Source organism: Lipotes vexillifer, unplaced genomic scaffold, assembly GCF_000442215.2.
Source record: "Lipotes vexillifer unplaced genomic scaffold, Lipotes_vexillifer_v1.1 scaffold231, whole genome shotgun sequence".
Classification (NCBI taxonomy): Eukaryota; Metazoa; Chordata; class Mammalia; order Artiodactyla; family Lipotidae; genus Lipotes; species Lipotes vexillifer.
In genome coordinates, this window is record NW_006791822.1 from 1374172 (window position 1) to 1400575 (window position 26404).

General features: G+C 38.8%; 1 protein-coding gene across 1 annotated transcript in view; it reads left to right on the plus strand.

Annotated features, from left to right (window-relative positions):
• Nucleotides 1-26404, plus strand: part of TNIP3 (TNFAIP3 interacting protein 3) — a 100421-nt gene that overhangs the window by 53785 nt on the left and 20232 nt on the right. The window contains exons 4-9 of the mRNA XM_007464861.1: nt 11987-12073; nt 15518-15598; nt 17512-17577; nt 18999-19106; nt 21390-21518; nt 26093-26212. Of these exons, the coding sequence (XP_007464923.1) occupies nt 11987-12073; nt 15518-15598; nt 17512-17577; nt 18999-19106; nt 21390-21518; nt 26093-26212 (591 nt within the window). The remainder of the gene's footprint in view (nt 1-11986; nt 12074-15517; nt 15599-17511; nt 17578-18998; nt 19107-21389; nt 21519-26092; nt 26213-26404) is intronic.

Sequence of the window (26404 nt, forward strand, 5' to 3'; positions counted from 1 at the left end):
CAAATGGGACCTAATGAAACTTAAAACCTTTTGCACAGCAAAGGAAATCATAAACAAGAGCAAAAGACAACCCTCAGAATGGGAGAAAATATTTGCAAAGGAAGCAACTGACAAAGGATTAATCTCCAAAATTTACAAGCAGCTGATGCAGCTCTATGTCAAAAAAACAAAGAACCCAATCTAAAAATGGGCAGAAGACTGAAATAGACATTTCTCCAAAGAAGATATACAGATTGCCAACAAACACATGAAAGGATGCTCCACATCACTAATCATTAGAGAAATGCAAATCAAAACTACAATGAGGTATCACCTCACACCAGTCAGAATGGCCATCATCAAAAAATCTACAAACAATAAATGCTGGAGAGGGTGTGGAGAAAAGGGAACCCTCTTGCACTGTTGGTGGGAATGTAAATTGATACAGCCACTATGGAGAGCAGTATGGAGGTTCCTTAAAAATCTAAAACTAGAACAACCATACGACCCAGCAATCCCACTACTGGGCATATACCCTGAGAAAACCATAATTCAAAAAGATGCATGTACCACAGTGTTCATTGCAGCATGATTTACAATAGCCAGGACATGGAAGCAACCTAAGTGTCCACTGACAGATGAATGGATAAAGAAGATGTGGCACATATATACAATGGAATATTACTCGGCCATAAAAAGAAATGAAACTGAGTTATTTGTAGTGAGGTGGATGGACCTAGAGTCTGTCATACTGAGTGAAGTAAGTCAGTAAGTCAGAAAGAGAAAACCAGATACCATATGCTAACAAATATATAGGGAATCTAAAAAGAACAACAAACAAAAAGACAGTTCTGATGAACCCAGGGGCAGGACAGGAATAAGGACGCAGACATAGAGAATGGACTTGGGGACACAGGGAGGGGGAAGGGTAACCTGGGACGAAGTGAGGGTATAGCATTGACATATATACACTACCAAATGTAAAATAGATAGCTAGTGGGAAGCAGCTGCATAGCACAGGGAGATCAGTTCGGTGGTGCTTTGTGACCACCTAGAGGAGTGGGATAGGGAGTGTGGGAGGGAGACGCAAGCAGGAGCGGATATACGTATACATATAGCTGATTCAGTTGTGGTAATCGTGGAGTATTTCAATCCTTTTTTTGTTAGGAAAAAACGTGCATTTTTGTGTGAGGACCTGTTTACTGTTCCCTGGGAAATGTTTGAAGAGCTGGCTGGAAAAACAGCAAGTTCTTAGGCAACAAGAAGGCCTGTCTCAACTCAGCTGCTGCACTTTGTGGTGTTTGAAGCTCACAGTTGGCAACCTGGGTGAAGTCATTTAAATGAGCTATGTATCTTTCTCTTATCTCTAAGTTCAGCTAGTAGTTTTTAGTCTTATAGTTCTAAAAATATAATCAAATCTCAAAACTAAACAGATGAGTGGATAAAGAGGCCAAGTTGTGTTTCCCAAAATATCACCATGCCTTATCTATGACATATTATTCCTCCATTCATTACAAAGATTTTAAAAGCTTCCACTATGCGTGAATATCAGGTATATGTCCAGATAAGGAGATCTTGCTGTGTCTGTCCACCTTGAACTCTATTTTATAATAAGGTATAACACCAGGCACCACAGGAAAACAGACACACAAGTCTGTAAGCTAAAATCGAACTCTAAGACACAATTAAAACTCTTATAAAAGAAGGGAGACAGAAACTCTCCCTAACACTTGAGAGGCGTCCATTGTTGGACAGATGGCTGTCTATTGGATAAAAGTGAGGTGATAAACTCAAGCTCCTCTTGGTTAATAAGTAAGAGACACTTTTGAGTAGGACACTTTCTTACTCAAAGGTTTTCTCTTCCATCGCTGGGAGGATTTGTCCCAAGTTCCACAGGAGAGGGATTTAGAGAACACTGGAAGATGCAGGTTGTCCTTTCGAAGATGTGAGCAGTAGGTGCAAGAGGATTCCATCTGCCTCTGAACGTAGTGATCCTGGAAGCTCCAATGCAGGCTGCTTCGGTGGCCAGGAGCCAACACGAGGGGGTGTTAGTGGAGGAAGCCACCAAGTCCTGAAGTGAAGGGTGACATCTGGGTGGAAATTATAATACATTTTATAATTTTAACGGAATAAACGAACATAAGACATCCAGGAGGCTGCAAAGAGAAGAAAATGAATTCGGAGTGTCAGGGCTTCTAGCAAACAGACTTTTGGAGCTAAAAGTATTATCCTTACTTTTGGAATCGTTGCCCTCTCCTAGACTTAGATGACTTTAGCAATTACATTTGAAAAAAACTTTATATATGTCTTTCTTATTATGCAGAAGGAAGAGTAACGCCAGCCTCTGGGTTCAGAGATTTGTAAATTTGTGACACTATTAAGGAAGCTAAATTCTTGGCTTGGGAGATACCACAAATAAACACTTTCATAAGAGTTGTTTAGCAAATATGTATTCTTTATATTCTTGATCTGTTTAGCTTTGTGACAGAATGTGGATCTCTCGTAGGGACTTCCAAACCTAAGATGGGTTTTGGAATCTAATGCCTCAAGAAGGCTTTTTTCTCAAGCAAGCCTTCTCATTTCTAGTTTGGTTAGAAACAATTTCTTTAATGGGCGTGGGGAAAATACTAGTGAAATGGGCACTTTCAGCTCTCACTGAAGAAGGCTCATAGTATTCTAATGTCTACCATCTAGATGAAATGCATCTTAAGACTCTTTTTACCTTCTTTTGTACTTGTGAGGGGAGTGAGGCTGGACCCACAAAGTATATAAATATCTTTTCCTATGGGATTCTGGGATAGGTAGCAAAAAGTGAGATAATTTATTCCTTTTATTTTTTTTCTCCAGTAAGGAACATTTACTTTTTTAAAGTAAATGTTCCTTAAATCAGTAAGATCAGCTAGTAAATATTTACAATATTTTCAAGCTCTCATATTGAGAGGTTTTCTTTGAGTCAGGCTCATTTTAGGACAAAACAGTCCCAATATACACTATTTGATCACTTGTGTTTCCACAAGTCATCACCGTAGGCTCGCATTACTCCCACGTCATCTTTATATGTACATGCCCTTTCTTAATTACTATATGTAACTATAATTTTTGCTATTTAAAAATAGTATCTAGGGGGCTTCCCTGGTGGCACAGTGTGCAGGGGACACGGGTTCGTGCCCCAGTCTGGGAGGATCCCCTATGCCACAGAGCGGCTGGGCCCATGAGCCATGGCCGCTGAGCCTGTGCGTCCGGAGCCTGTGCTCCGCAATGGGAGAGGCCACAACAGTGAGAGGCCCGCGTACCACCAAAAAAAAAAAAAAAAAAAAGTATCTAAAGCTATGATATGTTGAGATGTATTGTCTCAGGAAGAAAGTAGTCTCTTTCACCTGAGGTCTCCAGGCTAATCGCTTGGTGATTATGAAATGATGCAGAAAGGATTTCATTATCAATGGAATGATCCCTCTAATCTTCAGATTTTATGTTCAAAAACCAGAAAATACATGAAAGATATGTCTGTTTTGCTCATCTAGTACTTATTGCATGTCCAATACACAGTCCATAATCAATAAATATTTATTATAAGAATGAGTGCATGAATGAAGGTGAAGTCAACACATGTAACCTAGGTAAAAGAGAAAAATAAAGTGATTTGCAAAGATACCAAGTGATCAGGGATTAAAGTCTGGCAGAGAAGAGAACATTAAAAAATTCAAATGCAGGATTACAATTTTCGAAGGCTAAATTCCTCTTTTCTGACCACCAGTTATTGGCAGTAGAAATTAATCTCTAGGCAAGTAGTGATGGGAACTGGTAAGAGTTTGTTTGGATATGATCTTGAAGGTCAAGCCAGTTCATATGTAGCCCTCAAGAAAGCTCAACTCCCTTGAAACTTTTCTGAATTATATTTCTTAATGGCTCAGCCTCCTGTATCAAACAAAGTAAATTATGTTTTGTCCAATAATCTTTAGCTATGTTATTCATAGGTAAAAGGTTCTTTGTGGGGAATAAGCCAGGGGGACTGAGTTCTGGTATGGGTTCAGCCACCCACTCATCCTGTAATGACCATGGGCAAGTCACTTCTCAACTCTGAACCTCAATTTAATCCTGACAGCTGCACGGGACTGTTATGAAGTTCAAATTGAAGCAGATAAAAGTTTTCAAACCACAGAACTCACATGTGCAAAATTGTAATTTTCTCCATTTTTTAAGGTGAATTTAGTTTCAATCTAGGACCCCTATCCTGTCTTTTAGAAGATAATTTAATCCAGTTGACTTCAGGAAATCTCAGCCACGTCAGCGTTTTCTCAGGCAATTTATATTTTCAGTGCAGCCTTATGCAGGGATTCTCTCCTCTGTCTTCTTCTTCCTACAGCAGCACCTACAGTCTGTGATGCAGATTTTGTGGGAAAATGCAGGTGGAGTAGAGTTGCCAGATGTGGCAAATAAAAATACAGGATGGAGCTTCCCTGGCGGCACAGTGGTTGGGAGTCCGCCTGCCGATGCAAGGGACGCGGGTTTGTGCCCCGGTCCGGGAAGATCCCACATGCCGCGGAGCGGCTGGGCAAAAAAAAAAAAAAAAAAAAAAAATACAAGATGCCCACTTAAGTTTGAATTTCAGATAAACAACAAAATATTGTATCGGACATACTTTTACAAAAAAGGTTATTGTGCATCTAACACTCAAATTTATCTGAAGGTCCTATGTTTTTCTGGCAACTTCAGGGTGAAGGCACCAGGTTGCAATAATTCATCATCTTACACTGCAATTAGCACTGGTGTAATCTGTTCCTTATGCTCTTTTCATTGGCTCATTGCTTCACTGGCAATCACTGAAGCTTCCAGGTCCCTCTTCTCATCTCCTATCCTCAGATCCATGTGATAAATACTGCATTTTCCTCAATTTTACAGCAAAGCATTCTTAAATCCACAAAACCCTAGTTAACCACTGTTACATCCTTCTCAGGAATGCAGGAAATTTCTGACTCTGCTTCCATACCACTCTGGGTTTGAGGGGTCTGTCTCAGGACCTCCCTACCTAGACATGCTGCAAAGTCCCAGATGTGTGCTATGCAGAAATTCTCAAGACTTGCCCCTTCCCCAGGTTTACCTCAGGGGGTAAGGCCAAAGCTCTCTCTGCTCTTTGATGTTCAATCTAGGCATTTCGATAGATGATGGATGAATCCCTAGAAGAGTTGGACTCAGTTTCCCCAAGAGGACTCACAACATTCAGGGCTCTTTTCCCCTGATTCTTTTCTCATTTTTCCTCAGGGCCATATACTTTTTTTACTCTTCTCTGGGTGAGATGGGGTAGGGAGTGTGGAAGAGGTAAGGAATAGGTTATACCATCTCTTCATCTACCTTCTTTTCTGTCAGTTGTTTATGGTATAAGATTTTACAGCTTGATTCTGATTTTTCTCAAACATTTTGTTATGAAAATTTCAAATATATAGCCAAGTTGAAAGGATTTTATGGTGTACACCCATAGATTTTACTATTAAAACTTCACTCTACTTGGTTATCATATATCTATCCATCTACCCACTGCATGTTTCATCCATCAATCCATGTTACTTTTTGAAGCATTTCAAAATAATTTCACAAAAGGAATTAATCTTTAAAAAAATGTTTTTTAATATATTACTTTCAGAAATACTAGCTCTTGAAATTCAAAGCTTTGGTTTTCAGGATGGTCTCTAGAGTTTGAAGAGTCTATTTCGAAGTTCAAAGGCTGAACAGGGACTGCTTTTCCTTTTGCATTCAATGACAAACTTACTCAGCCCTGAGACGAAAAATCTCTCTTACTGAACAAAGAAAGGATTACTTACATGAAACAAAGAACCATATGTGTTTGGGGGAATCACCAGTTAATACTTCAAGAGATTAACTTATAAGATATAATAAAGCACTGTACAAATGTAGGAGATATTATTGAAGACCACATTTATACCTTTTAAAAATTCCCTCATAACATGTATAATCATTTATATTATTTATTTATTAAATATTATCTAGGATTAGGAGAAAAAAATTTAAGGAGGTTTTGTATGGAGACAAAATAATATTGATCTTGTAACCAAAATAAAAAAGGGTGAAATATTTACCTATAAAATGAATAAAAAGAAAATACATTTAAACAGAACAGCTTTTTAAAACAGGATACCCCTACTTGATCCTTTCTGATTTGGAGACAAAACATATAACTTTGTTTATCCCTGCGGTCATTCTCCTCTGGGCTGTGTTCTGAGATGTAGAAGTGTACTATGATTTCCTACTGAAAATTTATACATAAACAGGTTTATTTTTTTTAAATGTGTATGTCACTACTCTGTCCTCTGAAGGTACCATGTCAGTTCCCAAGGCTGAAATGATAAATATCGACCCTACCTTCAAGAAACTTACAGCCTTGGGAGAGAAAGGTACATAAAATTAATGACAGTTTTACAGTAAGTGCAGGACTTGATGCTTCACAAAGTGCCCTGGATCACAAAGGAGGAGGTAACTAACTGCTCTGGAAAACCAGGGGAGACTTCAAAGGGGCTGGTGGTCAGGCTGTGTCAGCTAGTTTACTGCTTTGGGCAGTGCTGAGAAATCTTTAGACATGGAAGTCTCATAAATTCTGCAGTTTCCTAAAGACTAGAGAATTGAAGTCAGCAAAGCCCAATTTGCCCTGTGATGTATCTGCAATGCACTGAAAGCTAAAAGTGTGCAGTGGAAACAGACATGTATGTACTGCATGGAAGAAGTGCTTCAAAGTGCCAACCTGGAGGGACACAGCCTGTATCCCCCTTGAGGCTGTGGAATTTGGGACACACCTCTCATGCGACTCTTCTAGTCCAAACCGAGGTTTGGGGTATGAAAGAGAGGTAATTTACTAGTTTGGAGGCCAAGAAGTTGACTTTTCTGATCTTGAAATCTTCTATGACCTCTTGAGAAGATACATGACCCACAGCAACATTACAGATCTAGTTTTGGGTAAGGAGGAGGCTTTACGTGTGTCTGAGCACTATGTGTACATGCATAGGCACTAACGTAATTGGCACTATTTTAGGTTCGAGAAATACAGAATGAACACAGCAGACAACAACTGCCGTCATGGAGTTTAAGCTCTAATTGTGGGAGGCAAAGAACAAAGAAGAAAAATATATAGGGTATGATATACAGTGCTGTGGAAAAAATATAGCAGGAAAGCACTGGGATGGAGAGTAATTTTAAACGGGGGGGGGGGGGGGGGGGGGTTCTGGAGGGGGGGGGGGGGGGGGGGGGAAATATCTTTGCTCCCAGGGGAGTTCGTAATGTCTGGAGACATTTTGCTGTGACAGCTTGGGTGCTGGGGATGCATCTAGTGGGCAGAGGCCAGGAATGCTGCCAAACATCCTGCAGTGTGCGGGGGGGGGGGGGGTAGGTAAGATCTTAATAAAGAGATGAAATTGAAGCAATTACCCGTTTGGGGTGGAGGGTGGGATGAGCCATGAGGTTATCTAGGAGAAAGATAGTTCTGGGTGGACAGAACAGGGAGTGCACATGAGAGGTTCATGGACCAGCAGTGTGGCCAGGACATAGAGCAGAGTGAACAAACAGGAGGATACTGAGAAAGAGGTCAGAGGGGCACAGGCTAGAGTATCTAGTACCCTGTGGGCCACTATAAAGAGTTTTGCTTTCACTCTCAGATGGGAAGCCATTGAAAGGTTTTGAGCAGAGGAGTGACATGAAATGACATATTTTAAAGACCCACAGTGGCTACTGGGCTGAGAATAGATGGGAAAGGAGCCAGAGGGGAAGCAAGGAACATTGCAATAGTATTGCAGTAATCCAGGTAGGAGATGATGGTGGCTTGATCAATGCAAAGATGCTAAGCATCTTGCCCAAGCTCACATATCTAGTAAAGGATGGAACTAGGATTTGACACAGAGACAGATGTCAGTAACTACTGGATGCTCTCTTAAGAATTTTCATGTGAATAAGATCAGGAAGTAATCATTAAAGTTTCCATTTTGAAAATTTATAAAATTGGGCATTTATTTCACTCTCTCCTTAAACTGGGAAGTCTCTAGGCTCTTGTGGCAACATGCTGCTCTCCTTTCTGTGTATGTTTTTGTTTTTGTTTTTTTGTTTTTGTTTTTTCTTTTCGCGGTACGCGGGCCTCTCACTGTTTTGGCCTCTCCCGTTGCGGAGCACAGGCTCCGGACGCGCAGGCTCAGCGGCCATGGCTCACGGGCCCAGCCGCTCCGCGGCATGTGGGATCTTCCCGGACCAGGGCACGAGCCCGTGTCCCCTGCATCGGCAGGTGGACTCTCAACCACTGCGCCACCAGGGAAGCCCTCTGTGTATGTTTATAGAGAGCCTAAAAAATGTTCAGTTAGATTGGGTATAAGCTGTGAGGAAAAAGAGGAGTCAAGGATGACTCCAAAGTTCTTAGTCCAGAGCATGAAATTTGTCATTGTGATGGGGAAGATGAGTCTTGTGAGGGAAGATCAAGAAATAGCTTTTATATAAGTGGATAAGGAGGTACCTATTAAGCAACCAAACAGGTATGTTGAGTAGGCAATTAATATAGGTGTCTGGAGTTCAGAGGTGTGGTTCATTCTGAGTGCCCCAGGTGAGCTGATTATTAAATATTTTGATTACCATGAGATGTTAAGTATTTTGAATATTACTTTTGATAATATCTATTAAGTGGTATTGCAGTTGTCAGTCTAACCCATTTAGTACATAATGTGCATATCCAGGTTTATTTTTACCAAAAAGCCACTTTGATCATATAATTCCTTTCCTCAAGGGTCTTTAGAAGTGCCCCATGGCCTATGCAATAGACTTAAAATTTCTTAGTCTGAAATTAAAAGCCTTTCACAATTTGATCTAAATCGACTTTAGATAGACCACATGAGCCCCCCTCTAGTTACACTGAGCTTTGCTATAATCCTTCATATTTAGGCTTGTCCATCTCTGTTTCATTTAAGTTGCTCCACTTACAATAATATATCTCAGTTCTCACCATCTATGAAAACCCTATCCAGCCTTCAAGGCCCAGCAGATATTCCAACTCCTGCAATAATGATTAAAGCTCTGAATGAGCTCTCTCTGCATTCTTACAGTTGTGTCTCTCTCTCTCTCTCTCACTCTCTCTCTCTCTCTCTCTCTCTCTCTATATATATATATATATATTTATTTATTTATTTATTTATTTATTTATAGATATGTAAATTTCATTAGAAGTAGGAACTTTTGTTACTTTTGTTTATTTTCCTTTGGAATCCACTTAGTGCCATGTGCATAGTAAGTGATGTGTAAATGATTGATGGTCCCTATCTTTAAGATCATATTATTATTAACATCTAAGCTCTTCTATGTATTATCACAGACAGCAACCCCAGGAAGAAGACACCTCTACTATCCCTAGTTTACAAATGTGGAAGTTGAGACTTAGGGACCTTAAGCATCATCCCCAGATTTACAAGCAGTGAAGGCAGAGCTGAGATATGAATCCAGATGACTGGACTCTAGAGTCAGATGTTTAGTCACCACTACGTACTCTGTCTCCTACCTAGATAGCACATTCACTTAAAAATCTATGCAAATAGATTCAGGAAGCAAAGGAGGTTTTTTAAACCCCATTCTAAATGGATATTAAAGAAAAAGCCATGTTTATTTTACCTGCCAAGGAATCCCTCCAAGCATGTGTAGAAATGTGATGATCTCTCTTGAACTAATTTTGAGAGAATTATCATCAACCGGAATGATAGTTACAGACCACTGACCGGTAGTTCCTTGGTCCTTTACTTCACCATATTTCCCTCTGTTAGTTATTTTCCTCTAGAGATTATTTTAGTCACTTGAGAAATGAGGACTCTTCAAAATCACTTTGGAAACATGGAGTGACATGTCCATTTCTCTGAAAGTTATTGTAGCTAGTGAGACTTCTCATGAAACAAAGCTTGACTAAAAGCCAGACTCTTAAAGTATATAGCATATGTGAAAGGGATGGAGGTGAGGTGAAGAGGGCATATGTAACAGAAAATATCCAGTTTATTCCTAGGACAGTACTAATGCAAATTCCTTTTTTCTCAAACCGAACTTGGGACACTCCAGAAGAGTTATTGTTTATTCATAAATCACCACATGGCTCTCTGGAGCTAATAGAAAATCTGTTTGTTGTTAAACTGCCATAGCAGAAAAAGAGGGAAAAAATTTTAATAAAAAATGCAAAGATACAGGATTTCCATTCAGTAGAATCACTCACATCATGATGGGCTACAATGATGAATGTGCAACAGGATACCCATACGGAGGGGACCCAAAGACGACAGTGCCTGGCCAGAAAATATTCTTTCTAACCATTTCTTTAGGTCAGTGTTAACACGTCCACTGGGTTTTTATTACCAAATACACAAATAAGGCTGAAGGGAACCTTGAGCCATATATAATTATGTTTTGTGTGTGTGTGTGTGTGTGTTTGCGGCAGGGATTGGGAGGGAAAAAAATATTTTTATGTTATTGTCTTTTTTATTCTTTTCTGATGAGTAGATTTTACTGTTAATGAAGTGTCAGTCTCCAGGAAATCCCTGCTTGTATTCCCTAAAATCAAATCATATGTGAGTCATAAGTTTTACCTTTAGAACTGTGAACAATTTCATTCCCACTTGTATTTTTGGATATTGCCTTAAGGAAATATCATTCTATTTCACTCAAGTGTACCCCGCAAACAGACCAAGAAACCAGCAGAAAGTAAACACACACACACACACACACACACACACACACACACACACACACACACACACACACGCCAGGTGGAGGGAGCCACAGATGTCAGGGGGCGTGACCAGTTCAGGAAGCAGAGGGAATTCAGTTCGGCTGGAGCCCAAGAATTGGAGACGGGGAGAAGACCTAAAGGAGGAAAAGGAGGGCCAAATCTCAGCCACCCGTTCATTCCCTTTTAAAGAATCTGAATTTCAGGAGTTTTAGGATTTATCCTACATATATGTGGATATCAAATAGGGAGGTCTAAAGAAAAACGTAAATTAAGTGATTGACTAAATTCTTCCTTTTCTCCCTTCAGCAACACATTCTTTCCTTTCTATATTGTTGCCTTTTCTTCTGTTCCCTCTCCTCCAAGTCAAGAATGAGGTCTTCTGCTCTATCACGGCCCATCTGTGTAGCTCCAAACATCTGCTTTCATGCTTTTTTGTTTTTTAAACATCTTTATTGGAGTATAATTGCCCTACTTACCATGTGCTCCATTATCTCAGTGCCCTGTAAAACGACAAGCCAACTCATTAAAGCTAAATGTTAGTGCAAAGATTTTACTTCCATGGGATCATGGAGAAAATGTGGACAACCTATGGAAAAGACAGTCTTGAGACTTTAAACTTGAGAACCAAGTTTAAACTTCCTGCCAATACAGAAGATTAGTTTTACGAACAATACCCGATAACCTTGTAATGAATTATTTTCTTTTTAGTTCCGTGAGAATTATGTATGACTCATTAAATTCTGCACAGCTAAGCTGGCATGTATAAGGCATTGCCAGAAAATCCTTCCCTTCGGGAAGCAAGGAACTGGGCTGTCCAAAAGTCAGCAGTTACCTAATTGATCTGGAAATACAGTGAAGTTACGGCAGCTTGTCTACTGAGGAAAGACTTGGCTTGCCTAGGCTTTCTGTGGTAACTTCCTCCAGTGGGAGAAACTTCCAGTAAGGGAAGAATGGCAATTTACATACCATAGCAAGGCTTATCTGCCTTGTGTGTTAGTCACAGCCTGCAGCTTGAGACATCCTGGGAAATCCCTCTCTGGAAGAGAAGAAAAGTTATAATCACACTTGCTGTGCTTTTAACCTTATTCTGTATAATTCACATACAGAGTCACTTCTGGACATTTTCAGTGAAAAACTGTTGCTATTATTTTCTATCATCAGTTAACTATTTGTGGGGTATTTTTAAAATTATATATATATTTGCCCTGACTTTAAAAGACACCATTCAGAGATATTTTCTTTGCTTTTTTCTTTCTGCTCTCCAAGACTCCAGGAAAACCAGCTTCCGTGGCACATTTCCTACAGTGCACAACTAGAATGAATGGTACAGAAACTTCTACTGAGCATGCAGAGGTAAGAACGCATTTCTAGGGGATGAATTGACCATATATATCATCGACAGCATTGCTAATGGCGAATTATGCGATGATTAATAAGAGTAGAAATGGCTAGTTTGCTTTCTTTAGCTAAGATCTGCTCTATATATTTCAAGAATGTTATTCAACAAAGGAAAAATATCTAGGTGACTGGTTACATTTCCTTTGACACCTCTGAGCTACATTTCTTCTTTTATAAAGTGAGAAATAAAATCTTGTCCTGTCAGCTTTTCTATTCTATGTGTTTCATATTTTGCTCTTGATTTCAAGGAATTTGGTTTAATGTAAAATGTAAAACGAATATTATATTTGTGTGGTTAGAAATAAAAGCTATTATAGCAATAGGGTATCTATGGTGAAATACTTCTATGTACGTAATTAATACCACAGTCATTGTTCTGTTACTGGTTACTGCAACAGATACTTACTAATTGAATGAATGAATGAAAGTGCTTTCTTAAAGATTTTTTTAGAGATAACTAAGATATAATAGGACTCTGAGACTTTTTGGTGCATTTAGGTATTTAATTTAGCAGTCTCAGAACTTGGATCTTTTAGAAGTTGGTCTGGGTATTAGGGTAAATGAGAAATCAAGGTCCAAATACTTTGAACACAGATTACATTTTATAGGGAATAAATGTTCTTTAAATGAGCCCTTAGAAGGACCAGTGACTAAAAATCTTTCTATGCCTTTACTAGCAACTGGGAAGCACAGCAAAAACAAGTGAAAAGTTTCCCCAAAACTTTGTATTTAATTGATTTTCTTTCATTTTAATGCACACCTAAGACATATGAATGGTGGTAAGATGTTGATTAATCCTCAGAGAAATCCCTAGTGATACATTTATGACTTATAAGCCATACCTATTGCTGTGCTTTCTCTGTCTTGCAGATTTAATATCTTTACTAAATCATTTTATAAATGATTTTTATAAAGTTATTTAAAAATAACTCAGGGCTTCCCTGGTGGCGCAGTGGTTGAGAGTCCGCCTGCCGATGCAGGGGACACGGTTCGTGCCCCAGTCCGGGAAGATCCCACATGCCGCGGTGCGGCTGGGCCCGTGAGCCATGGCCGCTGAGCCTGCGCGTCCGGAGCCTGTGCTCCACAACGGGAGAGGCCACAGCAGTGAGAGGCCCGTGTACCGCAAAAAATAAATAAATAAAAATTTAAAATAACTCATTTATAAGAAAATCAAGGGTCAAAATATTTCATAATTCTTTTCCAGAGAAAATTATATATGGAAAAAAACGCATGCTATCTGATTACTCTTAATCTAGATTCCCAGAAAGTAGGGTCATACAAATATCTGTTGGTCACAGATTTTTTTTTTTTTTTTTTTTTGGTCTATATCATAAATAGAAAAAAGACTTTTTGAGGACCTAAAATTCATATTCCGAAGCATGGTATGGAATGGAAGAACCTTGAACTTTAGTGTAGCTCATGATAATCAGTGATATTTATTAAAAATAGAGGTGGGATAAATAGGTGGAGCACAGAGGATTTTTAAGACAGTGAAACTATTCTCCATGATACTACAAATGATAGATACATGTCATTACACATTCGTCTAAACCCATAGAATGTACAACAGCAAGAGGGAACCCTAATGTAAACTGTGGATTTGGGTGATAATGATGTGTCAATGTAGGCTCATCTATTAACAAATATACTACTCTGATGGGGGATGCCAATAATGGGGAAGGCTACCCATTTGTTGGGGCAATAGGTATGTGGGAAATCTCTATACTCTCCACTCAATTTTTCTGTGAACCTAGAACTGCTTTTAAAAGTAGTCTATTAAAAAGAAGATAGAAGTGCTATGGCTCCCTTTCAGAAATTCTGATCAGTGTTCAGGGTGCCCTATGTTTAGCAAGCTCCTAAGGTGATTCTGATGCACTCTAGTGGTGAGAACCACTGGTCTAGAATCCAGTCTCACCAAACCTCTGCTTTACAGAGCCCAGGACACACTAAGTAGGGTTGGCTCACAGCATTCTCCAAATCAAAGATGTCTAATATTTAGTCTGTGCTGATCCAGAATAAGTCTAGTTCCTTGGAAGTCTTCCTAAAAGAGGGAAATCTCAATTGCAGGACCCAACATACTTGTCACCTGGAAATTGATGTCACTTCTGGCACTGGACTAAACCACCTTGAGGTCAGAAGCTGGTATAATCATTCTGATTGTGTTGACCTACGGAAGAATGTATCTTTTTAAATGCAGTCTTAGTTACACATGGATCTGAATAGGAAGTAGCTAAGAAAACTAAGAACAGCATCTGTAGAGGCATAAAATACCCTCAAATCCTAAAACATTGTGAGACAAAGGTAAGTAAAGATAGAAAATAGTTTTATAAATCATTTCTAATGAAAAAAGTCCTTGAAATCCTATGATGATTGCAAAACGGCAGTTCCTGTAACGTTTGTGGCAAAGGCCAACATGTTTTGAAAATATTTCTTAATTGTTCATGAATACCCTTAAGCAATTTCGTGGTCCACAATAGCCATTGAGCCTGAAACTGAATAGCAGATTTAAGGAAGACCCTCATTACCCCATTCATTGTATTACTTATATGACTCAGCCATGCGATGGTTTTAAGACTATTGAGTTAAAACAGAGAAAACAGTACTTAAGAGAACTTTGTTGATGGTCGATTTAGACAGATGGCAGGCAGTTTCCAGAGCTTTTGTGCTTTCTTTAAATGAATAATACTTTTTTAAAAAAAAACTGAAAAGAAAGGTGGTTAATTTTTCACCATACCAATGATTTATTATTAATCTAAATTTGTCACCTAGTAGCTTTATACAAAGGGCTGGTTAAAATTACAAAATACCAGATAATCTATGCCCACCTCTATAACATAATCATAATGATGGTCACTGAGGTAGTTAATTTACTGTATTATTGTTTCAGAATCAATTTGTTGCCATTTAAGTGTAGTGTGTTGGTCTTTTTTTCTTGGTGGTTCTATCACTTCTCTGACTTTTGCCAGGGCCACTCTTCAGATCATGGGTATGCCTACAAAAATGATTTTTTAGAAATGTTTACCAGGTAAATACCTAACATATATCCATGAAACTTACCTGATTTCTATATACATAATACTCTGAATTTTCATTTTTTTGGAAAAGGATTGAAATCCGAATTCATAAAATCCTAATTTCTTACTTGCCCATTATATAGATACATTTGTAATTTACTAGAGAATTATTTTGGTACTTAATTCATATAAAAGAGTCTAAAATATAAAGCTTTTTCATCAACAGGTCTCTATGAAGGGCTATTTCTTCTTCTTTCTAATAATTGAGCATTATTATTGCTAAAATATTTTTATGAATTACAACATGAGAGTTTGTGAAGAGAAGCATTTCTCCTGTTTATAGACTATTCTGTTTCACTCTTTTTCTTCTTTTTTTTTTTTTAAGTGGACTGAATCATCGAGAAGAAAGAACTTAACAAATTCCCTTGAACAAAAGATAAGGTGCCTGGAAAAACAGAGAAAAGAGGTAATTTTGAAATATTAGTTGAAGCAACATGTGCCATGGATTAATGCTGAGAATAAAATAGGCATCTAGTGCCTTTTATTTTTGTTAATGGGTCACAGTATTTATCTTAAGGATACTGAACTGCATTATTTTGAGAGAAAATACTTCTTTCTTATTCACCTACATATCTCTTACTCGGTCTCTCAATGCTTGTGCAAATGAATAAAAATGACAAAGCCATAAATCCAATAATTATAGTCTTAATTTTTTCAAAACTTAGACATTTCCTCCACATGGGCTAGGTGAGCTTATCATCTGTGCCCTTTCTGCTTGGCACTTGACACACCTTGAAACTCAAACTGTCAGAGGCTTTATTGTATCATTGATTAGGTGCTATGACTTCATGAGTTGGGCATCTGACCAACAGGGGTTAAGGAGCTTTATCATAAAAGAAATTTGTTTTAAAATGTCATTGGGAATGTGATGGATATTATTTTGAGTTCCGTTTTTCTGAGTTTAATGAATATTAAAACCTCTTTATTCTCCTTGACAGATAAAGAGGTAAAAAGTTAACAATTTTGGCACTCTGTTGTCAATTTTGTAATTCCTTTTCGAAATCATTTTCTATGCTACAGCCTTCATGTTTTCTTCTATGGTTTCCTCTACCCTTCTTTGATACTGCATAAAATAGTGTGCCCTTCTGGAAAATTACTGAACTATAGGAGAGTAACGTTACCATAGCATAGAAATGTTAGTCCCTAAAATAACAACAGATCAGGGATCTTTACATAATAATATTATATAGTCTTATACTAAATAGTCATATCTATTTCCAGCATAAGAGTTACCTAGCAACTGCCACTCTGGATTAGATATTTTGTTTTGTAATTAAGAGAAAGTCTTGCTACATTTTAGTCATTGTGACAGTCTTCTCCATGTCTGTCCCATATTTATAGGTGTTGGAATTTCTCTTAATGTGGAAAGTTGTAGACTTCCCTTACAAGAAAACTGAAAACAGGTCTTGGTGTTTTTTCTTTCATCTATTTGGCATATAGTTTTAAAACTTTCAAATTGTTAAATTGTTTCTAAATATTGTCTTATGACAAAAACTATTTTTCCCTGAAAAACCTATGCTTCCAAAAAGGTGATATTATCCATTAGCTGAGTATATAATACAAATCATGTACTGATTTTTTTTTAAAAAGCACAGTATTGCAAGCAAATGATTATCAGTTAATTGAACTTGGAATTTTTTTTTTTTTTTTTTTTTTTTTGGGGGGAAAAAAAGCCTCTCACTGTTGTGGCCTCTTCCGTTGCGGAGCACAGGCTCCAGACGCACAGGCTCAGCAGCCATGGCTCATGGGCCCAGCTGCTCCGCGGCATGTGGGATCTTCCCAGACTGGGGCATGAACCCATGTCCCCTGCATCGGCAGGCGGACTCTCAACCACTGCGCCACCAGGGAATCCTGAATTTGGAATTTTAAATATAAATTCTGCCTTTAAAAAGCTAGAAGAAATATTTCATTTTAATAATCAATGTAAGCACATAAAAAATATGGAAAGGTTTGAAAAAAGGCCCTTCAAATATTAATAAATCTTACATAAAACCATTAACTTACAATTTTTATCAGATTCTGATTAGATTAAACAAGAAGATGAAAATTCAAATAAGCAAAGTTAGAAGTTGCTAATAAACTGTTCAACTGACTAGTCAAGATATACCTAAGGCTTAATAGTTTTTCATATGTGAACCAGTTATGAAAGGCGAATGTGTTCAATTAACTTATCCGAGGTCTACCAGAACTTGGTGGAAGGAATACTGTCTTCACCCATGGCTTCCAAAACCTTAGTAGCCTCGAAAAGTGATTTCATTTTGGCTAAATTTCCAAATGGGCAAAATCATTTGTTGCTTTACCAAACTTTAATAATTTCAGCTCCTGGAAGTTAACCAGCAATGGGATCAGCAATTTAGAAGCATGAAAGAGTTATATGAAAGAAAGGTAAACACCTCTCTGTTTGGCATTTGCTTTAAATCGGTAATCTGGGGGAGACAAGTATGTGAAGATTCTCATTGATTTCAACTACAGGAGATTTGTGGGTAGTCAGCTGTCTGTTGTAAAATGATGAAGGGGAGGGTGCTGAGTGCATTACTGGCCTCTTGGTACTGAAGATTAATGAACGAAGGAACGTGTCAGTGAATTGTCTTAAGCATGGCAAAAGAAAGGTACTAAATATAGCCCCCAGTGCCGTCTCTAGAGTTCTTGCCCACATTTATCATAGCTCACACAGTATCCTGGCCTCGGCTTTGTTACTAGCAGCCATAAAAACACAAGGTTATATGTGAGGTGAGAAATGGCTTAAAGTTCATACTTTTTTGTGCAAGGCTACTTCTCTAATTCTTTATAGCATAAGCTGTTTTCCACAGAAAAAGAGACAAGCAGTGTTAACAGCGAAAGTGTGAGAGGAAGTGGGGAATCCTTCCCTCCAAAGCATGTTCTCTGTCAAGAAACTTTTGCTTTGGTGAGAAAGAATTTTTTTTGGAGGAAATATATTTTAAAGGGTAAAAGTCAGTTTATAATTTAAAACCATTCCATGTTCTAAAAGAGAGGAAAGAGAAGGTAAACTCCCCAAAATAATTCAGAATCAAGAAACTGGACCACAAGTGAGAAATACATTAGTATTGCTCTTTTCTTCCTCATTTTGATACTCAGAGTATTAAATTTGGAAAGAGCAGGATAACGTTTCACTACACCAGGCCATGGTCAAGCCACCTTATAATATTCGGTCTGGACAGCTTTGGGATCTCCAAATTTTAAAGCACATGATCCCAGAGAAAATTGTTTAAGCTGCCTTCCTGAACGGCTTGCAGCTGCATGAAGACCCAGGGTTAACAATGGTCACAGTTCCCATCTTTGATGAAGTGCCTGTCCCTAAGGCTTTTCTCACCCGACCCTTGTCACTCAGACGACTAATTTGGCATTTAGTAGCAGGTCAAATGCTGCAGGTTACTGATGAGTTAAAGGTCATGTCTGTTTTTCGGCAAGGTAGGTATATTCACTTATCCCCTATCCTTCGCTGTCCTTTTCAGATCAGATGAGGCACACCTTGCAAGCTGAGAATAGAATGACAAGCCTAGAAGGCTCCCTTAAGGCCTACGGGTTTATTTCCTCGAAAGTGGTGTGGTCTAGAGAAAGGAGGCTGGAGGCCGTTTTGGTGTTTGCTTTTTTCCCTTGTAGAGGAAACTTCTTTTTAAAAGCAAAAGACCCGATCTTGGTTTGGGGCGGTGGGAAGAAGAGCCACTGCCTAGGGGATGCCCAAGACTGAGCCAGTTCTGTCCCCAGGTGCTTAGGCTGGGAATAAATCCAGGGGGTTGTGGGCTTCAGGCGAGGTGTCTGCAGCTGTCTGTGAACCACTTCTACAGGTCGCAGAGCTGAAAACGAAACTGGACACCGCAGAAAGCTTCCTAGGCACGCTGGAGAAGGAGCTGCCGCAGAGCCAGAGGGAGAGCGACCTGCAGCAGCGCGAGGAGGTGGGCGGGGCTCGGGGAGCGACCTCCCTGCCCCCAGGAGCGCGCGGTAGGGGGGAGGGGGGCCCCTGCCTCCAGACGGTTGAGAACCAACCGTTTATTCAAATCAACCCTCTGCAGAGCGGCGACCGATGGACAAGGGTGCACGGGTTACGCAAGTCCCCAGAGCCAAAAATAGGGGCCACTTCTCTAGAATCAGAAGGCGGGAGGTGCCGGCTCACTTCCTTCTTTGTCGCGCAAACAGGCAGACCTTAATTTGCCCGGCTCCACCCGCGGGCAGAACTGAGCCAGGGCTTTGGGGTATCTTTCTCATACGTTGCAGCCTAGGAGAAAATTCATTTTGCGTTTTTGCTTTTACTCATACTAATCATTTGTATTACCAGTGTTGATAATATGACAATTCCTTGTATTTGTACAGCTGCTTTTCAGCTTACAGAGAGCTTTACAAATAAGTATTACTTTTGTCATCTTAAAAATATAACATTTTTGAAAAGTATCTCGCCCTCATCGTCTCATTTAACATCCTCAGCCCATCTGTGAGGAAACTTATTTTTGCCGTTTTAGAGATGAAAAGGCTGAGACGTAGGGCTTAGATGACTTAATGTCAGTAATGTAGCACATGGAAAAATGGGACTTGAGCCCAGTCTCCAGACTGGAAAGCCCCTTTAATCCTCCTGAGAACTAGAAGGTTGCCATTGAGGTGATGGCCTCTCTTAAAATAGACTCCCGGGGGCTTCCCTGGTGGCGCAGTGGTTGGGAGTCCGCCTGCCGATGCAGGGGATGCGGGTTCGTGCCCCGGTCTGGGAGGATCCCACGTGCCGCGGAGGGGCTGGGCCCGTGAGCCATGGCCGCTGAGCCTGCGCGTCCGGAGTCTGTGCTCCGCAACGGGAGAGGCCACAGCAGTGAGAGGCCCGCATACAGCAAAAAAAAAAAAAAAAAAGACTCCCGGTTTTACTTTTAGTTATGGGACTACATGGATTTGAATAAAATAGGAGGAGGCCCTTGAGCTCTAATGGCCTCTCATTTTTTTCAGGCATGTCAGGAAGGAACGAGAAGGGTAGATTTTCTCAGGTGAAGTCTTGTGACTAATATTGTGATGCAGCAGCTGTATTTTAAAACGTGCACAAATCTTAAGGCAATGTCACAAATCAGTGCAGACATCATCGGTTCAGGTTCCCTTCCTTGCTTAGCAACTCCCTTTCTGCCATGTAAGAGTCCCTTTCGGATCCATTTACATGCAGCACAGGAATCATGGTAATTTCTTCCCTATGCAGTTGGGACCATTTTCTTGTGGAAATAATTTTCTCTTAAACTATGCTAAGTTTGAAAAAGATTGGTAAATTTTCTGTGGACACATGGACCTATTCTGTTTAAACAAAGGCAAAGAGAAGTGTTTTCACTTTTAAAGAAAACGACTCACCTAAAGTAGATTTCTTTAATCATTGTGATGGGAAATATTAGCTATTAAAATAATATACTTTAACATATATCTTAGCTATTTCCTCACCTTGATTTACCTAAATTCCAGAATGTTTATTTTACTGGGTTAAAACTGCAGTCTCATTAAAAATTCAATTCACTCCACAAAAAGTTTACTGTCCAGAATATAAAATTAAGAGATAGGAGGCAGATGTTGTCTGAATCCAGAGCCTGTTATTGTCTAAGCCACCGACCTTGCTTCAGTTACTTAAAACACTGGATTCCTTGAAGGTGATCTGAAAAGTGGAGGAGTAATGGCAGTTGGACTAGTTCATCTCTACCTTTTAAAAGTAATCATCAGAACAATACAGTGCTCTGAATAATTATCTGTGGTGAAATGTCTTATTGCCTGAGGTTTTATCTTTTATCCTCTTCTTTTTCTCTCACCAGTCCTGAATGATGCAGGATTGGGCTTTGAGATATTTGGTATTTTTTGTTGCAATGACACTTTGCATATTAGAACTTTCAGTTATTTTTAGTGAGTCACTCTTTCATCACCTTGTAAGAGTGCATAGCAAGTAGCTTTTTCTGCAGACCCATTTGACCCTTGAAAGTGAGGAGTGGGGATTTTGATAGCTTGTTCTGGGGTCACAAAACTTAGTAGCAGTAAGGATAACATAAAGATTTCTTCTATCCTAATCCTAACCTCCACCCAGAGATTATTGCTCAAATGGAATGTTAAGTGAAAATCTAGCGGGTCCTGTCTTTTGTTTGTTTGTTTGTTTGTTTATTTCAGAAGTATTCCTACAATATCATCTCATCTGAATTTTATTGATTTTGAATTTGTTTTCTTGCTTTCTACTTCAGAAGGAAAAGGAGAGCCTAAATGAAGAATTACATGAATTGAAGAGAGAGAATAAGCTTTTGAAGGAAAAAAATGCTCTCGCAAACCAGAAGAAGCAACATTTTGAATGTGAAATAAAACGCCTCAATAAGGTATCAGGCCAGGTGAAGCTGGAGAGACCAAATGAGAGGTTTCTGTATAAAGAGCACTTTCTGGGCTGAGGCTCACAGCAAAATCCACACTGCAGTGCAGCTCGGTCTCGGGGGCTTGCACGGAGGTCTCTGTCATTGCATAAATCACTCCTACCTGCTTCGTTCAGCCATACTTGGCTAAGAATTTTTTTGGGAATTCATGTCTCTGCAAAGAATTGTCATTAAAGAAAGAGATAAGGAGAAAGTATAGAAGAGAGTAAGAACTTTTTTTTTGGTAGTTCAAAGAACCACATAAAGCAAGTGGGTGTTTGCGAATAGTAGCGTTATCTCTTGGTCAACCGCAAAAGTTTCCTGAGGAAAACAGGCTGCTCTTTAAAATCATCACTGTGGAGCTGCTGAGTGTAATACAGACTATATGGAAGCAAGCTAAATGCCAAATCCAAAAATGAGATGGTGGCCTTCCTGAGAATAAGCCTAAAACTCACCTTTAATGGGGGTTTGGGGAGTAGTGTGTAGGTCTATTAAGAAAATGCTGGTGATTTAATGCCTTTGCTCCAACAACTATTCAAAGGAGCTACCTGTGAATTGCTGCAAAAGGACAACATGTAAGTGTGTGTGTGTGTGTGTGTGTGTGTGTGTGTGTGTGTGTGTGTGTGTGTTGTTTTAATGGACTAAACCTTAATTTTCTTTGGGGGAGGGATTGCTGACTTGTTCAGGGAAAAAAATTAAATCCTTTGCTGTTGACTTTTCCAAGAGCCACATCGTATGTGGAGCATAGTAATACTTAGTAGTAATACCTGTAGTACATGGTTGAGTTGAGATAGTCATCTCTCAAGCTAGATATTTCTTGACCAAAGTAACAGAAATTATCTTCTAAAAAAAGAGTAGGTGGTTGACTGGCCTTAAACACGTGCTCAGTGCTTGCCTTTGGGACCGTGTTCCATCTTGTAGTTAAGTAGTGTTCAGAGGTGTAACTTAAATATCCCCAAAGTGTTAACTATGTGCCTGTATGGTTGATAGGGTGCTTTACAAATGTGATGCTATGTTTGATCTGTTTATGGGGCAAGTTATTATTCAGGAGAAAATGAGAAATTGGAGATTGACTTCGTAAACAATGTACTTCTCTGTCGTTTAAGAGAGAAAAACAATGTTCAGAGATACAAATTCAGAGCAAATGAATTTTCTGTCTTAATCACTGCTGGAAATCCTTCGCAAATGAATTAGAGGAACTGACATTAATTGAGATTATATTTGAAATCTCTCACATTTTTGATATGTTATTACTTATCAGTTTTCTTCTGTTCTCTATTTCTATAAATGTAGGCACAAGGATATAAAGCCTGTAGAAATTAAAACAGCCAAGAACTCTGTTTTTTACTCAAACCCGTGTATAACCTTCATTTTTGTGTAGCTGTGTTTGTAGAAAATTTTTTTGAATTAGTAAACACTTTAAAACTCATGATTATAATCCTAAAATCTCAATGAGAAAAATTAATTTGAGTAAAATTCAGAGCTTGTCATCGTCTCAAAGAGGATTTTTCTGGTTATCTTAATTAAAATTACATACTCCACTTCTAATATTTCCTGTTTTAATATTTCCTTGGAATTCATTGCATTCTAGTATATGCATAATGTCTCATATTTATTATCTTAATTGTTTCCTGTCTCCCAGTCTTGATTGTAAGCTCCATGTGGGCAGGATATTTGCAGGGCAGATTTCTCTCCTAGGCAAGGTGGACACGGTATTGAGGGCCCACAATACTTATAGTGGCCCATTAATATGCTTAATCTCTCTTAAAGTCAGAGGAAAAAAACTAAAGTATGAGGTTGAAAATATATTTTCATATTAATATTAACATATTCATCTTTGTAAGAATGCAATTATAATATATAATTTCACTACGTATTTATTTGGAGGAAGGGACTCACAAAGACAACAGTCATAATGGGGCCCTGAGTTTCTCTATTTTGTTCACTGCTACATTCCACGTGCCTAGAATAGGGCCTTGCTCATAGTATGTTCTTAAATATTTGTTGACTAGATGAATGGTTGAATTAACTAATTAATGTAATTTGCTAGTACATAATATGTTCAGTAGCCAATTTTGGCCCTGAGATTCATGTTTTAATAGGCGTAACACATTACTTATGAGTAGTAAGAAGAAATAAAAGGTACTTCAAGCCAGAAAAGATTTCATCTCACACATCTATACCTTCAACTGTCACTTTAAAAACATAGATAGAAAGTGATAAGCTATAAAGAGATTTCTTTTTCTCATTTTTTCTCATTTAGTGCAGAGAGATTTTTTTCTCATTTAGGTTTTTTCTCATTTAGTATTAGTGTCTAATGAAATGTAAGAAATTATTATTTTACAGTATAGATTTTTCTTCTGTTCTCTTTTACCACTGTAATAAATAGAAGTTACTCAGAATGATGATTTGGGTAGCTAATTGTGTGCACCATTCATTACAGCATGGAAATTTGGGGTCTACCCTGCTTGCACAAACCCACTGCCTGCTGACCCGGTCTCAGCAGAAATTGGTAGCATGTCACTTAGCAATTAACGTGTGGTTTTCAGAAGTCCACACAACTATGTGTACTGAATTTTACTTACTTGCTTTGAGGGAGATACCTAAGGGCATTGTTTTCATCAGGTTCTTGACAGAGAATCCAGATGTTTGATCAAAGTGAGAGAAATTACCTGAGGCTAGTCAACCAGGGCCACCCATGGGCAATATTGATGTGTCTGACATCTTGCCATTGTGAGATGGGTAGATCTGTTTAGTATATCTGTGCTTATGGTAAACTGCTGCTCTAGAGTAGGTGTTTACAGGTGTTTGTTCAAGGAAGTTGGAAAACCCCAAGATGGAATAAATGTCTACTAGACTCGCCTTTCGTTTATGACTCATTTGCAAAATTTCTAGAAGTCTGAATAGCATGAAAGGTAGATCAGAAAATTCAAATATTACAAGACCTACAAAAGTAGTCTATTCATAGCTGTAGGATATAGAACCAGCATATTTGATTATCTTGACTCACTTGGCTCACCCCACCCTAGATTCTATTACTAGTGACACATGTTTTAAAAATATAACTATTATGATAATTCCTAGAACTATGTAGCTTAGCAATAAATTCTAACAAAACATAAATTATTAAGCAACTTCTGTTGTCTAATAATTCTTGGAGGAAGAAAAAAGTTCTTGTTTTTCTTACAACTTCCTGAAAAATGATATTTACATCAGGCTAGACTATAAGACATTCTATTAGGAAATTTCTAATCTTAACTATGCATATTTAAGACCTTAAATTTGCTTTTCTTTTCTATCCTTATGACCATATTGTATAGTAATGCAGGGAGGTGAGTTACTAATAGAATCATCAAATGAACACCATCGAAGCTACTAAAGAAATACAGAGGCAGTAAAGTCTTGGAGCTTTGGAATTGAACCTTTTCTGTTTGTACAGAGGACTCATTTGATAATGAGCAAGTAGTCATATTGTGTGTGGGCTCTGAGACCACAACAGGATGAGGTATGTTCTGTCACAATTTTTGGTGGCCGTTTTATTTAACTCATCATGAGCCCAAAGTCTTCAGAATAGAGACAATGTCTTTCATATAATCTGAAAAAGTATAGTATATGTAAGAGTGCCGTGGAATTATGAGTAAGGATGATGATCTGGTTGGCAAATCTCAGTGTCTCTTATTTGCTTCACCTCCTCACCCCACGGTGAAAACACCAAGTTGTACTGCATGTCAAGAAAGCAGAGCACTCTCTCCACCCTCTAGTGGGTTAATGGGTGTTTTACTGGAGACTAAATTTGACTGTGTCTAGGCCAAGGCATGTTATGCTGAAGGAGTACAGAGCAGAACTGTAGAACAATGAATAATGAATCTGCCTGGGTTCCCATTTATGTGAGTTTCCCTCTCTCCTGGAAGGGACATGGTTATACAGCAGAAATATATTATTCACAATGTCATCTGATGGGGATATATGTATATGTATAGCTGATTCACTTTGTTATAAGCAGAAACTAACACACCATTGTAAAGCAGTTATGCTTCAATGAAGATATTTCTTTAAAAAATGTCATCTGAGAGCAGAAACGGCAGCTTTTGAGGAATGCAGATTCTCAGGCCCTGCTTCCAGATATAATGATTCAGGATCCTTGGAGGCAATGCCCAGGCATGGGCATGTTTGCTACCTCTCCAGGTGATTCTGATGCTCCCTGAAGTTTGAGCCTTATTGATGGAGCATATATTTGACTGAAGCAGACTCTAGAGAAAGGCTATGTATCTGTTTTCCACTCATGGTTGGCTAGGTGGAAGGAGCTCTAACACCAAAGCCTTCTCAAGTAACAATGAGAGTTGAATAACATAAGCACCATCATGGAGAAAAGACGGAGATTCTGAAAAAAAAAGCATATATGAAGAAAGTTACTCAGTGATGAAAGTAGCATTAAAAATGAAATTCTACCTTATGAGTGCATTTGAGATGACTGTAAGTATTGTAGAGAAATTCATGTGATGTGGCAACTCTCAGGTCAACAGTGTGCTTATCTTATAACACAGGCTCTTCAGGATGCCTTGAAAATGGAGTGTTCTTCATCTCCTGAGGATTGTTTGAGGAAGTCTGAAATGGAGTGCAGCCATGAGGAGATGAGAACAGAAATGGAAGTTCTCAAACAGCAGGTGAGAAGTTGAAAGTGGAGCGGTCATGTGGAGAACTTAGGGCCCATTGTTCATGCTGCTTTAGCCATCTCTGGGAGTCCTCCTATTCAAAACATGTCAAAGGTTTTTGCATGTATTTTAATTAGAATTACCTAATTTTAAAGCTTTATGGGAAAATATAGATCAGCTAGTCCAACTCTAGAGAAAAAAAGA